We start from the raw sequence: 17,294 nt of genomic DNA on the forward strand, positions 1-17,294 counted from the left end.
GCCCCACTTGCAGGTTATACACTTAGCCACACATTACTCACAGATCATACACATGAAAGGGTATCCGGTCTTTAGGTTGACAGCACTTAGGTCGACACTCATTAGGTTGACCATTATTGGTCGATATGCATTAGGTCGACGTGGTCACTAGTCGACACATGAATAGGTCGACATCAGTTCTTCTCATTTTTTTCCTTTCATTTTTTGAACTTTTTCATACTTTATGATCCACGTGGACAACGATTGGGAATAGTAACCTTTCCCGAAGCTTGCGAGCCATGCAAGGGGACACGGTGCACTAATTGGGGTTTGCGGTCACTTTACGAAGAAAACGATACCAACATTTTATTTAAAAACTCATATGGCCCTTTTTCCATGTCGACCCAACGATCCACACCCCATGAAAGCTACAACGTAGAATCTGCATTCTAACATAGCCCAGCCTAAGCCATCAGCTGCAGGGTAACAGAAAATTACCTCTCACATTTATTATTTTATTAACAAGCATATAAGCATGGGGGACGGGAGCCAGCACCCCGGCAGTGACCGTCACGGCTGACTGCTGTCATGACCTCTGTGTAGTAGCACCTCCGCAGTAATGTCACTAAAATGTAACTCATCTGCAGCATATACTGCTAAAGCCCACGTGAATAGACTGTCAGGACATGCATTTGTAAGGTTACTATGTAGGTGAGTAGCAGGTGTAGTAGGTCATGACAGGCTTTTCTTGGCCCACTTTGTATAGGGAAGGCAGGTACACACAGCTAAAAAAGAAACAGCTGACCAACCACACACTAAGCGGTCAAATACAACTACCAACCAATCAGATCCTGTTATTTTTCAAACACTGCCTGACAGTATGTAGCTGATTGGTTGGTATTTTATCGCTCCCCACTTTATCAATCTTCAAGGCTTAGTACATCTCTCCCGCCATGGCCTTCCATCAGAAGATCTATATCCCAGGAATAAGTATGTTTTGTCCCCACGACAGGAAAGTAGGAGGATTACTGCTGGTGAAGGAAGCTGAGACGCTGCTGTGGGTGACTCACACTTGTGTGTGACAGGAACACGGAGGAATGCTGCTTTCATATCTAGGCATGTAAGGAACCAGACTCCACGTGGGCAAGGGGAGTGCCCCTGCAAGTTTCAGGATCTATGAAGAACCCACTCAAGGGCGGCATCCGGAGAACAAGAAAGCACCTGGTATAGATTTAGCTGCACAAATAGCAGAGATAAGACAATCCTATAACTGGACACAGAGTCAAGTACAATAAATACACCAGCAACGTGTTCCAGGTATAAACAGGAGTCATTGTCTCATTTAACTTAATGGACTCTCCCGTAACTAAATTAATTAAAAGGAATCAATTATCCCAGTAGTGGACATATCTCCTATATAATAGCCCAGATCTGTGACTTTGTGCCTCATTTGCTAACGCTGGGCGGAGTTAGTCAAATGAGTCACAGATCTGGGCAAATCTATAGGAGCAGAAGCAGATGGTATGGGCATCGCACAGGCAGGGGTGCATACCTCCCAGCTTTCTTCAGGCAGACAGGGGTGCATACCTCCCAGCTTTCTTCAGGCAGACAGGGGTGCATACCTCCCAGCTTTCTTCAGGCAGAAGGAGGGACACGCGCGGCGAAAAGGGGGCGTGGGCAATGAAAAGGGGCATGGCTTCACGGGAGGACCCGCGATCGCGAACCACGCCCCCGTTTTCGTCAGTGAGGGGGCATGCCCAGCGCTCTGTGAGCTGCTGCCATGCCCCCAGGGGTGGATTATGAGTCCGGGGGGCCCAGGGCACTTGAGATAGGGGGCAGTAGCGGATCTTGCCACGGGCAAGCAGGACTTTTGCCCAGGGCGCCGCCTTCCGGAGGGCGCAGGGCGTCATCCGGAGGGCGCCGCACCAGGGCAAGATCCGCTGCTGCTGTGCCCCCTGCTGCCGCTGTGAAGGGAAACTAGTCGCGTACGCGTCTAGTTTCCCTTCATGGAGAGGTCCTTTACTGTGCGGTGCGCGATGACGTCATCGCGCCCCGCACATCATTTCAGTCTACAGGGGGCGTAAATGACCACGCCCCCTGTACGAAGCCACACCCCCTATTGTCGCCCGGGGCGCACAGTGCCCAAGAACCGGCCCTGACAGGGGGGCCCTATCTCATTGCTGTGCCTGCTGTGGGTTTGGGGCGTGGCCTAATCGCGGGGATGCGTGACCACGCCCCCTTATGCAAATTCCAGGATTTTTTTTTATTTATTTTTTTTTATGGGATTTTGGCCCCTCAGATAGGGGTTAATCCAGAGGGGGTGGTCGCTCCCTCCTACACACCCACACAGGCAGAAGAAAGCAGGGAGGCTGCTGCCCCCTTAATCCGTACCCTCTGATGCCCCCTCTCCCTCTGTCTCCACTAAATAGACGCTGTGCGCATGCGCACAGCGTCTATTCACCACTGCTCAGCTAAGCAGAACAGCGAGTACAGGAGCTTTCCAACTACCCCCTCCCCCCCACACACACACACACACACACCACGGAACACTGCGGCCTGCGGGTGGGACAGCGGGACAGACCCCAAAAAATGGGACTGTCCCGCGAAAATCAGGACAGTTGGGAAGTATGGGGGTGTGCGAGGGGGTATGCCGTACAGACAGATGGACACCGGCTCACTGTGTGCTTGACCCCCCCATCAGCAAACTCAGCAGGGTCTCTCTGGCGCGGAGGAGCGTCACTTTCTGGCACACTCCACGCTTCTTAGCTGCAGTTTTGTGGAACACCTGCCGCTGTGCAGGTTCCGTACTGCCTCTGTTATCTCCAGCCCCGGCAACCCCACCGCTAGCTGCAGCGCTGCCGCCCGCAGTGAGGTGCGCCAAGCTCCTTCACACACTTTAGCCAGCGGGCAGCGCTGCAGAAGCCCGCGCTGCTTGCAGGCTCCGACCCCCTCCTCCCTCCAGCAGTAGCGTCTCCTGGGGGCTAACCAGTCACTCCCAGTCTCCCCTTACCATAGTGCCCGGCAGCCGCGAGGTCCGCGCCGCGTGCATGCTATGACCCCCTCCTCCCTCTAGCTGCAGCGTTTCCTGGGGGCTAACCAGTCACTCCCAGTCTCCCCTTACCACAGTTGCCGGCAACCGCGCGAGGTCCCCGGTGTGTGACTGAGGAGGGGGGAGGGATGCGGACGGGCAGAGGATGCAGTCAACCATGCCAAGTCTCCAGCAGCAGCAGATCCCAACAAGTTGGAGTGGAACAGCAGCAGCCAGCAGCAGTGACTCCGGTAAGACACATCTGTCTGTCACCACTGTTTTGTCCCTAATACCAATCTCTCCCGTGCCCTGTGTTCTGTCATGTCTCTGTCACCCCTGGCCTTGCCCTGTCAACCTTATCCGGGCCCTTTCACCCTTATCCTGGCCCTGTCACCCCTATCCTGGCCCTGTCACCCCTATCCTGGCCCTGTCACCCCTATCCTGGCCCTTTCACCCTTATCCTGGCCCAGTCACCCCTATCCTGGCCCAGTCACCCCTGGCCTTGCCCTGTCACCCTTATCCTGGCCCTGTCATCCTAATCCTGGCCCTGTCATCATAATCCTGGCCCTGTTACCCCTATCCTGGCCCTGTCACCCCCGTGCTTGCCCTGTCAACCCTATCCTGGCCCTGTCACCTCTGTCCTGGTCCTGCTGCCCCTACCCTGGCCCTGTAATTTCTGTCCTGGCCCCATCGCCCCTGTCCTGGCCCCGTCACCCCTGTCCTGGCCCCGTCACCCCTGTCCTGGCCCTGTTACTGCATACCCTCCAAATACCTTTTTGGCAGGTAAATAACCCACAGCGCCTCCAGACCCCCTCCCCAATGCACCACACCTCCGCACCTTCCCCTCCACCACATGCGGCACTCCACCCCTCCCCCACACGCTGTGCCTCCAGACCCCCTACACCACCCGCGGCTCCCACTCACCCACCCCTCCACCACCTCTAGACCCCCTCCACCATCCACCGCCCATATATGTCTCCCCCCACACCTGCCCCCCTCCACCCGCAGCATCTGCAGACACCCTCCTCCATCCTCAGTCCCCCCCCTCACCCACCCCTCCCCCACCCACGGCACCCCCGCACCTACCCCTCCACCACCTGCAGCGCCTCCAGACCCCCTTCCCCATCTGCCGCACCACCTGCACCTGCCCCTCCCCCACCTGCGGCGCCTCTGGACCCCCACCCCCACCCCGCCCCTTCCCATCCCACAGCACCTCCGCAGCCCTTCACCGATCCGCAATATCCCCGCACCTGCCCCTCCCCCACCTGCAGTGCCTCTGGACCCCTCCATCTGCAGCCCCCACTCCTCTGCCCCTCCTGACCCTTCCCCATCCGGGGCCCCCCCACCCCACCCCCCCTGCAGCATCTACAGACACCCTCCCCCATCCGCAGTATCCCCCGCACCCGCTACATTCTGTACATCATGCCCTGCAGGTGCTGTTCACGCCGTCGCAAGGGGCTGCGCCTCCTTCACCATTGCACGCCCTTTCATTGTGCAATATTTAACCACTAACAAAGGAATACAGGTAATACTCCATATAATACAAATATTGAACCCCAGATAGGCATGCAAGGGTTAAGTGGGAGTAGCCCCTTGCGACGGTGTGAAGAGCGCCCGTAGGGCGCGATGAAGCACCTAGTAAGTACCGTATATACTCGAGTATAAGCCGACTTTTTCAGCACTTTTTTTTGTGCTGAAAAAGCCACCTCGGCTTATACTCGAGTCAGTGCACAGTGACAGGGAGTGCAGTGTGACAGGGAGTGCAGTGTGAAGGAGGGACACGGAGCGTACAGCGCGCGGCTCTCCTGTGTCCCTCCTGTATCTCCGGCGACAGCGGCGGGTCTATTAAAGGAAGTACCCGTTCGTGACCTCTGATCACGAACCGGCACTTCCTTTAATAGACCCGCCGCGGCCGCCGGAGATGCAGGAGGGACACAGAAGAGCCACGCGCTGTGCGCTCCGTGTCCCTCCTTCAGAAGACAGCGCGGGATCGATGGAGGGGTAAGTAACAGCACTGGGGTAGCATATTTGGCACTTGGGGAGGGGGCATATGTGGCAGCAGCATGAGGGGCATATCTGGCAGCAGCATGAGGGGCATATCTGGGGCATATCTGGCAGCAGCATGAGGGGCATATCTGGCAGCAGCATGAGGGGCATATCTGGCACTGTGGGGGCATATCTGGCACTGTGGGGGCATATCTGCAGTATGGGGGCATATCTGGCACTGTGGGGGCATATCTGGCACTGTGGGGGCATATCTGGCACTGTGGGGGCATATCTGGCAGTATGAGGGCATATCTGGCACTGAGGGCTGTGTACGGCTAGAGCTGCATTTCCCACCCTAGGCTTATACTCAAGTCAATAAGTTTTCCCAGGTTTTTGTGGTAAAATTAGGTGCCTCGGCTTATATTCGGGTCGACTTATACTCGAGTATATACGGTATATATGTATTGTTACCAACTGGCCTAATAAGATGGTTGATACTTTATTGTAACGCATACCAATCAATGTTTTATTTTAAAAATCTTTAATTATATTTAAGAGGGCTCCTTTCTCTTTGTTGTTTGACAATACAGCTCCTTTTAACTCTTGGAAGCTCCACCACCGTACGCCATTGCTCGTAGTATAGGATCCAATTGATCTATGTTGGCTGTATAAATTCTGCATAGTAGGATATATATGATCTTAAGGGGTAATTCAGAGCTGATCGCTCGCTAGCGTTTTTTGCAGCGCTGCAATCAGGTCAGAACTGCGCATGCGTATGCACCGGCGCGTCACACAGGTACAAAGCAGATCGTTGCTGTGCGATGGGTTTTACGAAGAATCCATTCGTAAAGCCGATCGCAAGGTGAATGACAGGAAGAGGGCGTTTGTGGGTGGCAACTGACCGTTTTCTGGGAGGGGTTGGGGAAATGCAGGCGTGTCCAAGCGTTTGCAGGGCGGGTGCGTGACGTCAATTCCGGCCCCGGACAGGCTGAAGTGATCGCAGCGGCTGAGTAAGTTCTGGGCTACTCAGAAACTGCACAAAGTTTTTTTTGTACCGCTCGGCTGCACATGCGATTGCACGCTTGCACAGCTAAAAATACACTCCCTTGTAGGCGGCGACTATCTGATCGCTGGACTGCAAAAAACTGCTAGCGAGCGAGCAACTCTGAATGAGGGCCTTCTTCGCCTGGTTCTGTGCAGAATCTAACCCTCCTATCAATGTTACAGGCTGTTTTTGAAAAATGAGCATTAGAAGCTGGTTGGCTGGTACTTTATCTCTCTCCAAGGCTTAGTACATAAACCCCATGGATATATAAATCCTGTAAGAACTACACATACATAAACTAGATTGTCAGTCAAACACTGGCATAGACAAAAACCACAACCACTTTATGAGCAAATCAAGTATGAAACCAGGGGGCATATGTAATAGGGTCCGAGGTTGCTGGAGGTGCGGAATGCCGGACGATCTCTGACATTTTTTTAAAGGGGTAATCATTGCTCCTTTTAAAAAAAAGTCCTAGATCGTCCGGCAACCCGCACCTTCAGCAACCTCGGACCTTATTACATATGCCCCCACATCTAGTAAACCAGATCCTGGTAACCGCTCCTTCTGTTCTCAGCCTGCGATGTCAGAATCTGCCGGCCCAAAACATATTGCATCATCACTGCCACTAATCTTCTACAGATAAATAAACATTCTTTGTCTTCTAAAAAAAAAATATTACTGATTAAATGGAGACCCTACACTTCCCTGGTTCCACCCACAGCATATATTTTTTTTTATTCTCAATTTGTGGCCTTTAAGAATGTATTAATAAAATTAATAGAAACACTATATGTGGGTGACAAATGTTTTATCTCATTTTCCAATCAGATTAATCCAGTTTTGAAATAATATAAAACAAATCACAGTTCCCAGACAGAACTGTAACTGCAACAGACAAACCGAGTGATAACTTACTTGTGCCCCATGTGTACAGAAACATTCACCATTTATTCTCCATAGAAAGAGGGTTTTCTTTTTTAGTTTTCACAGAATTGTGGTACTTTCTTTTATGTTTTGCACATCTCATAGGACTTCCTGACCTCTAAACTTAATAATGAATTAATAAGGCTTAATACGTTTGCACATTGGGCTCTCAGATGACAGACTACTCTGTTAGCCTTTATAAAAGGTGAATCTAACTAAAATGTCACCTCCGTCTCAAAATCCCAGGACATTATCTTCAATTCTATGTCTAATACAACATGGAGTCAGCTATTCTGGAATGATCACCAATGACTTCAGCAGTGACGTGCGGTGAGGTGAGGCAGAGCCTTTCCTGTCATACTTACGTACATGCCAGAGTTTTCACTATTAAAAAATATTAAAAATACAAATAATATATTAGAAATTTCATCTTTGCATTATTCTAATAATTTTTATAGTCAAAACTCCGGAGTATAAAGTCTATGGCAGGTGAGGCAGTGCCACCCCTGCCTATCTTTTCCGCACATCTCTGATCAAACGTTACCAAATTTCCAGCAGTATATACTGCAGCACCTGTGTATAATGCCCACATGCACCCTTGGTCTCATATATTGTGTGTTAATATGGCTCTGGCACTAGCCAGTGCCTCCTGAGAAATTTACCTCACCGCACATCCCTGGACTTCAGTGTGGTAAAAAGACTTTAATATAAATAGATGATAGTAGACTGGATTCCATTGGTGAACCATGAAGAACATCACTGATGGGTTCTACACTGAGGGGTAGACATTGCGCTCCTATATCTTCAAAGATTTAATTCCAAACAAATTAATCTGAAATCCTCTGCTGGGGCAATGCTGGGCGCCAGTGCCAGCTTTAGAATGGAGGATGGGCAACACGGCTGTAGCAAGGTCACATTTTCAGATCCTTAGGAGGTCTTCTTATCGGCCTCAACTAACGCATCCTTCAGTTTCCTAGTCATGCCGGGGATTAGGCTCATGTGGTCTTCAGCACATTTGATCACACAGCTCTCTAGCTGAGCCCTCGCTTGTGCTTCTTTGTTTCCAGAATCGAGTGAGTCCTTGGCTTTGTCATTACAGTGCATGGTGCAGCGGCCCAGGCGATCCTAGGAGGTAATGAGACCATCAGTACAGCACAGCATGAGCCAGCACATTACCCGAATAATCAACTCTAATGGAGTCATAAATGTGATTGTGTCTTATGAGGCGAATGTGTTCTGCTATACCACTGAATCTGGGCTAAGTGCTGCTTACTGGTGTCTTCCTGCCTTTATCTTTGCTTGTTTCCCAGTCACAATATAGTGTAACATTGCCTCACATTCTTCCTTTCCCTTTGCCTTTCAGGTGTTCCCTGGAGAAATACAGTGTTTGGCATGCAGTGCACAGTGATCACCACTGCTGCCAATGGTTTGCATCCATCAGCCAGTAACACTTGGCGAATGCTGCACTGTGCATCTCACTGTAGGTCTAAAGTGCAAAGTAGAAACAGGAGGTAAAGACGATACAAGTACTTCAAGAAGCCACTAGGTCAGGCCAGCATGGGAATGCGCTACACAAAGGGGTTATTCAATTGGTGCCGGTATTTCCAACAGTCTGAAAAACAGGCACTTTTCAAGAGAAATAGGTCGAATTTGCATTCGACCTATTCAATGAAAGTGACGTTTTTCCGACTGTCTTAAAAACCGTCACTTGTCGAAAAACATGTGGATCGGCAGATTAGCCGCGGATCCACGCGTTTCTGTCAAAAACACAGCTGTTTGACAGTTTTAGGGTAATGCAGATTTGACTTGTTAACAAGTCGAATCTGCACTGTCGGAATGCTGCCCGTTTCTGGCCAGCATTGAATAGTGAACTGTTGGATCCTCTGTTCGTGAAGGTACAAAATGGATAGAGTGCTGGTTGCAACAAGTATACTTCATAGGGTGGCCCGTGCACTTGAATATTATGAGTAAGCAGCTGCTCATGAACCTTGATGGTGCAAACAGCACAAAAACTGGACAGTGGAATAAAGACTGCGAGTGTTATGGAATGACGAAACACAGTTTACACTTTTCAAATCAGATGGACGTGTTTGGGTTTGGAGACTGCCAGGAGAAAGTCTGATGGCAGAGTGTACAGTACCTACAGTTAAGCATAAAGACAGTGGTGTTATACTGTGGGGTTGTAAACTTGTTGTCAGTTTGCCAAGAAGGGTGTCTGCAGTAATCACTACACGTGGTGGACCTACAAAGTACTGACGTCAATAAACTCTTGTTGATCTATTTGCTGTCAGTGTCCAATCACTTTTGTCTACATAGTGTAGTTTATGTAAAGCAGCTTGGTGGATGGGGATACCGTAGGACAAAGAGAGACAAGAGGAAGAAGAGGAATCAGGTAGAGGAAGGAATACACATAGGACTAGTAAGGAGTAGTAACAAGCCCAGTATTGTGATGAGTCCTTATGGATGATGCAGGAGTTTCTCCCTTTCACTTGTCACTATTTGTTCCTATTTGCAGGATGAGAGCTCTGCTGTAGTATATAGGTATATGAAGGGAGTGTGTGTTACCAGAGTATATGTTCCTGTTGGTCTTAGTTTAACGTGTAAATGGTTACTGCTCATTATGGCTATGGGACCAGCAAAGCACAGCATATTGATACTTGTATCAAAAAAGTTTTTTTTCTGTTTTCTAATAAACCAGTCTATACCGTTTTTGTGCTACAATTTCCTCAATGTCAATGACATCTGTATGCAAATGTGAGAAACAGCTTACAAAGCAATATAGTAGTGTACAAAGATGGCACCCACCACTGTAGCCTTGAGGCGTGAATAGAAAATCATTCCTTTTCTGTTCTCACACATAACCATTGCCACAAATCATGGACTGTTATTTTAATGACCCTAAAGGTGGTTTTATGTTTATTTATTGAGAGATACATGTCATTTAACTTTCATTTACTACACAGAATTGTGTGTACTGAGATTTATCATCCAACTTCTTACAGGACAGAGTTCACTATATGAAAATCATTAAGAAACATAACCTGCTCTCCTTTAACCTATCTCTCTCTCTGCTTCCCCATCTCTACCTCCTAAGGCTACCATCACTAAGCATAACATTGAGGCTATTGACACCACATTCCTTTCCTCCCTGTTTGACCTCACTTCTCTCTCCTATTCTCTCTCTCTCATGCCTGAACAAGCCACTTCCACATACAATGCTTCCCTTACTTCTGCTCTTGACTCTGTTGCTCCACCAACCATTATTCACCCTCGCAAATTAACACCTCAACCCTGGCACACCAAATGCACCAGATATCTGCAAAAATGCTCACGTACCGCTGAGCGACACTGGAGGAAATCACGTTCTATGGCAGACTTCCTCCATTTCAAACTTATGCTCTCATCCTTCAGTGCTGCCCTTTCCCTTGCTAAACAGTCATACTTCAAGAACCTCATCTCCTCCCAGTCTTCCAACCCCGGCGCCTCTTTGCCACTCTCAACTTACTCCTCTGCCCACCTACACCTCGTCTCCCCTCCTCACTCTCTGCTCTTGATTTTGCCACTTACTTCACGTCCAAAATTGACTCTATACGTCAGGACATCACATCACACCAGACCAGACCATCAGCAACCAGCCTCCTCCGATAACTTACCACCCCTCCCCATCCCTCTCACCAAATCTTACATCTTTCTCCCATGCATCTGGTGAGGAAGTCATGGCCCTCATTCGTTGACCCATCTCTCTTCTCCCTTTTGCCTCCAAACTCCTTGAGCGTATTGTCTACAACCACCTTACTTCCTTTCTTTCCTCACACTCACTGCTTGACCCATTCCAGTCTGGCTTCCGTCCTCTCCACTCCACTGAAACTGCCCTTACAAAAGTCTGCAATGACCTCCATGCTGCTAAATCTAAGGGCCACTACTCTATACTTATTCTACTTGATCTCTCTGCTGCTTCTGACACTGTGGACCACCCTCTCCTACTGCAAATCCTTCACTCCATTGGTCTGCGTGATACTGCCCTCTCTTGGCTTTCTTCCTACCTCTCTGACCGTTCATTCTCTGTCTCCTCTCATGACTCCACCTCCCCCTCACTTCCACTAACTGTAGGTGTACCCAAAGGTTCTGTCCTTGGTCCTCTTCTCTCTCTCTATACGTCCTCACTAGGTAGGCTCATTAGCTCTATTGATTTCCAATATCATCTCTATGCTGATGACACTCAAATCTATCTTTCCTCTCCGGACCTCTCCCCTGCTCTCCTCACTCGAATCTCCAACTGTCTCTCTGCTACCTCTGTTTGGATGTCCCAGCGCTTTCTTAAACTTAACATGTCTAAGACCGAGCTGATCATCTTCCCTCCCTCCCGCATAACCTCACCTCTCACAATCTCATTATCTATTGATGGCAACACTATCTCCTCTAGCCCCCAAGTGCGCTGTCTTGGGAGTAATCCTTGACTCCTCCCTCTCCTTCAAACCACACATTCAGCATCTCTCACAAACCTGCCGTTTTCATCTAAAAAATATTTCCAGGATCAGACCCTTTCTGACCCAGGACGCTACTAAGACCCTTATCCACTCACTGGTCATCTCCAGACTGGACTACTGTAATCTCCTCCTGACTGGCATTCCTGACAAATACCTCTCTCCACTCCAATCTATCCTCAATGCTGCTGCCCGGCTCATCTTCCTCACCAAATGCACTACGTCCACCTCTCCTCTCCTACAAGACCTTCACTGGCTCCCCTTCCCTTTCAGAATCCATTTCAAGCTTCTCATACTCGCTTACAAAGATCTCACCCACTCATCTCCCATTTACATCTCTGACCTTATCTCCCCTTACACTCCCACCCGTCCTCTTCGCTCTGCTAATGCACGCCGACACTCCGTCCTACTGATTACTTCCTCTCACTCCTACCTCCAAGATTTTTCACATGCTGCTCCATTTCTCTGGAATTCCCTACCTCTCCCCCTCAGACTCTCCACCTCTCTACAAAACTTCAAACGGGCTCTCAAGACCCACTTCTTCACCAAACCCAGCCAAATCTCATCCTAACCCTCTGTTCCACATTCTCTATGTACCCCATCTGTGTCACCCCTGTCTGTCTACCCCTCCCCTTTAGAATGTAAGCTCTCACGAGTAGGGCCCTCTTCCCTCATTTGCTTATCCTTTTTTTACTTTAATAATCCTCACCTGCATCAAATCCAGCAGTCTTCTGCCATCTGATACTTATTCCAGTGTCATCTGCTGATGTAACTATGTTTATTTAACCTGTATTGTCCTATATTGTCTTCAACTGTAAGTTGCTGTTTTCCTGTTTTGATTATTTGTTTATGTACTCTGTAATTGGGCGCTGCGGAACCCTTGTGGCGCCATATAAATAAAGGATAATAATAATAACTTTACATTAATGTAATGGCAATTTGTCTTGGGGTGGAGGACTGCTGCCCTCTGCTGGTAGTATGTGGTATTACTGTTGAGTTACATGGCTTTAGAAAGATATGGAAGGAAATGCTTCAAATGCCTCTGCAAAGTGTACAAAACTCACCTGAAACCTCTCCAGCTCACTGGTGACCAAGCTTTGTGCTTGTGCAAGAGGAGTGTGGCATCGCTCTATACAGTTGTGCACTTGCTGCATAGAGGATCCCTCTTGTTCACAGCATTGTGCACTACATCGGAACATCTTCCCCTGCAAGTGGGAGACAAAAACAGCAAAACATTATTATCTTTTATTTATATGGTGCCACAAAGTGTCTGTAGTGACATACACGGAAAAAAATGCATTTATTTTTTTTTACACGGAAAACAAATAATTCAGTATAGGAAAGTACAAACATATAAACTGTGAAAAAATTGTGACAGCTAAACAACATCACTCAATGGCCAAGTGCCCTGGGCTGGGCAAACAGAAAGGATCATAGATATTGACTGTGAGTGGGAGCACACTGGAGACAGGGATCGTGCATAGAGACCAGGAGGGCCCAACCTGTGAGAGCTTACAGAAAAAGGGAGCGGGGTAAAACTGGGAAAAATTGCGGAGGGAGGGGACAGATTGAAAGGAGAACTGATAGGTTTGGAGGAAGATGTGAATTTTCAGGGAATACGCGAGTGACCCGGTTTCCACAATCAGCACCTCCAGAGTGTCTCCAAATCTGGTGGCCTTAAACCACCACTTACCTTCCCCCATTGCACAGCTGCAGTCCTGGGCCCGGAAAAGCGATAGCTAGTACATGCTTTACCGGCGCCCGCCGAAAACACTGGACAACGTCACCAGTGACGCTGCGTCGGCAGGAGTGATGATGCTGCAGCACCGTTGTCTATCGACCACCTGGCGCTGTCAGCTCTGGTGCATGAGGATGCAACAGCAGTCTCCTGTAAAAAAGGTGCGTCCAGCTGCTGCCGGCACCAAAACAAAACTGAATGGGCTGGGGAGGGGTTATGGGGGGGGGGGGGGGGGATATGGGTCATTAGGTCGACAAGATTTAGGTCAACAGTCATTAGGTCGACCAGTATTGGTCGACATGCACTAGGTCGACATGGTCATTAGGTCGACATGAACGCGGTCGACATGATATTTTTTACTTTTTTGTGTCGTTTTCTTCGTAAAGTGACGGGGAACCCAATTAGTGCACTGTGTTCGCTCGCCATGCTTCGGGCAAGGGGTTACCGTTCCCAATTGTAGTCCACGTGGATAGTAAAGTCTGAAGAAAAAAAAAGTGAAAAACTTATGTCGACCTTTTTCCATGTCGACCTAATGACCGTAAGCCGTTATGGGTGAGGATGACCCAGTGCATTCTGGGACAGAAAAACTTTAACTGTTTGGTGCCTGGTTCGATCCAAACCACCTAAACCCCATGGTATTCCTGTGGAGCCTATGGACCCTGAAGAAGAGAAAAAACCTTTCAGCTCTTTAAAGGCAGCATGGTTGGTGTAATAGTTAGCATTACTGCCTCACAGTGGTGAGGTTACGAGTTCAACTGTTCAAGGCACTATGTATGCAGAGTTTGTATCTTCTCCCTGTGTTTACATGGGTTTCCTCCAACACTCCAAGAAACAAACTGGCAGGTTAATTGGCTACTGACAAAAAAAAACAACAACTGTGTATGATGGAAATTCAATTAGATGCAGTAATTTACCACTGGCTAATTGAACTTTCAGGGTTATTCAATTAGAGCACGCCAGCCCACAGGCTGCAGTTAACAAGGATTTATTTTCGAGCCTCAGCGGGCTCGAAAAGAAATCCGCATTGAATGGTCTGATCGCAGGTGTCGCAAACGTGTTAACCCATAGATCCAGAAAATTATCCTGGATTCTATGGGATAACACACATTAGCGGGGTAATGTATCTGGCATGAAAAATGTCTGTAATTGAATAGCCCTGGGCGTTAAAGCCCAAGGCTAGACAACTTTTTTTTCCCAAAGAAGGAGAGCGCCAATCCAATTCTCATCATCGATATTTCAATAGCATGGACAAGTTAAGTTCACCAGTCCGGACACCATCATCTTCTCCCTGCTGTCAGGGCTTCCAAACATGTGGCTGCATTCAAGTAAAAATTGGGATCGTGGGGGGAATCCCAATGTAGATGGGGCAAGGGGTTTAAAAAGCAATGGTTGTCTAACTATGTGGATGGCACTTTCCATTCTGATTTCCAACTTGCTCTTCATCAGCCTTACCTTTACTTTAGTAACAATAATGGGAGGGTGCAGGAGGGTGATGAGGGACCTTGAACAGTGAGATGAGGAAGAATAAACAAGATTACAGCACTAACAGAAACCTATATGACCTGCATCCACCTGCTATAATTTGTGAATACACAACTCATCTTTTCAAAGGTTACCGACAGATTTAATAATAAAACACAAGGCAACGTTCACTGTTTGACAAGCAGACTGATCAGAGTTCACTAGTGTCACTGTCTGACGCCAAATGTTTACAATGAAATTTGCTAATATCCCAGCTACTGAATAAAGTTTAGGCTGTCAGGGAGGTGGTACGGGGGAGGGGGGGAGAAGGGGGACAGAATGGCTACTAATAGTAGGGCAACTGGATTTCTTCACTCACTTTCATTAAATACCATATCACACATAATAAACGTTACTTTCTTTTTAATGTACCCATTTTGGCTGAGATAAAATTTTCATTACTTATTACACTATCTGTGACCAAGCTCTCATTTCATGGTTATGGACTGGCTGAGATGTCCACACTGATCGGGAACATTTAAAGCCTTACAGATAAGATTCCGCTATTTGATTCTCTGATCTGAGTCCACATTACTGATAATGCTCTATTGCCAATTTGTTTTTTTAACACTACACCAAAGGGTAGTGTCCTCCAATTTCCCTACATATTATTTAATGGCAAGGTGCTGCCACCTTGTGGCCATAGTGCAAAAAAAATATTTTTGGACTATATTTCTTGATTTTGGGGTGGTAGGGGAGGGACCCGTAATTCCACTAAATATCCAGTGGCTATATAGCCACAGAAACTTGTTCCACCTATGTTCAAAGTGAATATTCATAATCGCATCTATTATACTGAACGCCTCTGCATGACACTGATGTGAATCCATTGAGCGTTTTATTACACTGTCCACTTTTCTAACAAATCAACGCTTCAGTTTTCCTTAACTGGAAGAAATATTTTTATGGATGTATTTTGTTCTGAGTTTATTATCATTTTATTGGCATTGGCTTTTGCTTACAAATTGCTCATAGTTATAGGATATTCAATCTCTAAATGATTATTTAGTACCGAGAGCGAAAACAGCCTTACTGAGGAACCTGTAAAGATTATCCAGAAACCTCAATAGCCCACATAACTCCACTGGTGATTAATGAGAAGATTAGTAGAACATAATAAGAGCATTAACTTTCTGAAATAAACACAGCCCTGATCCCCAATTCAGAAAGTCTAGAAAAAGAGAAATTGTAACTAACAAAGGGGCAGATTTATTAAGCCTGGAGGAGTGATAACGTGGAAGGTGATAACACACCAGCTCCTAACTGTCATTTTTCAAACTCAGCCTGGAACTTGACAGTTAGGAGATGATTGGCTGGTGTTTTATCACTTCACCAGGCTTAATAAAATAGCCGCAAAGGCTTTGGACAAACGTAGACAGCAGATGGAGCACTTAATATTGCTGGTGGTCACGCGGTGCCTTAGTGGGTGTACTTGCAAAAGCAAGCAGCAAGTAACATATCACACGTGTGTTGGTGTAATAGTCACATATGGGGTGAGTCTCCAGTAAGTGAACATAAAGTCCCATGCATCACACGCTTTTAACATTTCTTTCCTTTTAAACTGGTCTGTTAAGAAATTGTTGTTATATGAAAACTTAATTGCTTAGTAGTAATGCCTTACCCTATAACTTAAGACCCAAAAGTACGTTGTTTGAATGTGTGTAGCTGTACCGTGCACCACGCAGAATCATCCTATGCAGTAAGTTACACGTGTCACCTACTTCCTTACTCTTGTCAGTAAATTACCATTAAATCATTGATTTTGAGGGACACTAAAAGAAAGTCACAGTGGGGAAGATGTATCAATCATAAAGAGGACAAGTGGAGGTGTTGCCCATAGCAACCATATTCTACCTAACATGTATCTGGTTGCAATGGGCAATAGCACCACTTGACCTCTTTAGAAGATTTGATAAATCTCTACTTAAATGTTTTAAATTATAACAAATAACGATTACACTATATATGATTTCTACAATAGAGAGAACAGTTTATCCTGAGGAAATGAGAGTGATAAATAGCACGGTAATAAAGTACCAGCCAATCAACTCCTAACTGCCATGTCACAGGCTGTGTTTGCAACATGACAGCTAGGAGCTGATTGGTTGGTACTTTATCACCGTGCAATTTATCACTCTCCAAGGCTTGATAAATCTGGGCCAGTGTATATATAATGCTAATAATCAGACTCTCACCTGCATTTTCCTTATGTTCTCTCTCTCCAGGTTTTTCACCATGGAATCCACTGCATTCTGCAGGCGGCTCTGGTACTCCTCGGCCATGTCTCACCACTAGCAACAGCATGCGCTCCAAGGGCATGAAACCACACTTCCGCCCTCACTCTGCGTCACGTCCGGACACTAATGTCAGCACTGTGCGTACGGCTGCCATCATTGTTCCTGGCAAGACGGCAGCAGTTCCCTATGGGGACTATCACCGACAAAACTGTAACAGCGTTACAATAACTGTACGGTGAGCTTGTCGATCTTTCTATATATAGTGTATACACTTTTCTGTGAACACGTTCTCATTTATTAGTGTGGGTTGGTATTGCCCAATACAAACATGGCTGCGGTTGCCCAGTAG

The 17,294-nt window shown here is 47.4% G+C and overlaps 1 protein-coding gene across 1 annotated transcript; it reads right to left on the reverse strand.

The window, feature by feature from the left end:
• Positions 1-6,970: 6,970 nt before the first annotated feature.
• Positions 6,971-17,272, reverse strand: FAM136A (family with sequence similarity 136 member A). The gene is made up of 3 exons (XM_063932084.1): positions 16,904-17,272; positions 12,514-12,654; positions 6,971-8,090 (listed from the first exon to the last, which is right to left on the reverse strand). Exons 1-3 carry the CDS (start codon positions 16,988-16,990, stop codon positions 7,893-7,895), a joined length of 426 nt encoding a protein of 141 aa, XP_063788154.1. The 5' UTR covers positions 16,991-17,272; the 3' UTR covers positions 6,971-7,892.
• Between the last annotated feature and the right edge of the window lie 22 nt (positions 17,273-17,294).

This window comes from Pseudophryne corroboree, chromosome 6 (genome assembly GCF_028390025.1).
Source record: "Pseudophryne corroboree isolate aPseCor3 chromosome 6, aPseCor3.hap2, whole genome shotgun sequence".
NCBI classification, from domain to species: domain Eukaryota; kingdom Metazoa; phylum Chordata; class Amphibia; order Anura; family Myobatrachidae; genus Pseudophryne; species Pseudophryne corroboree.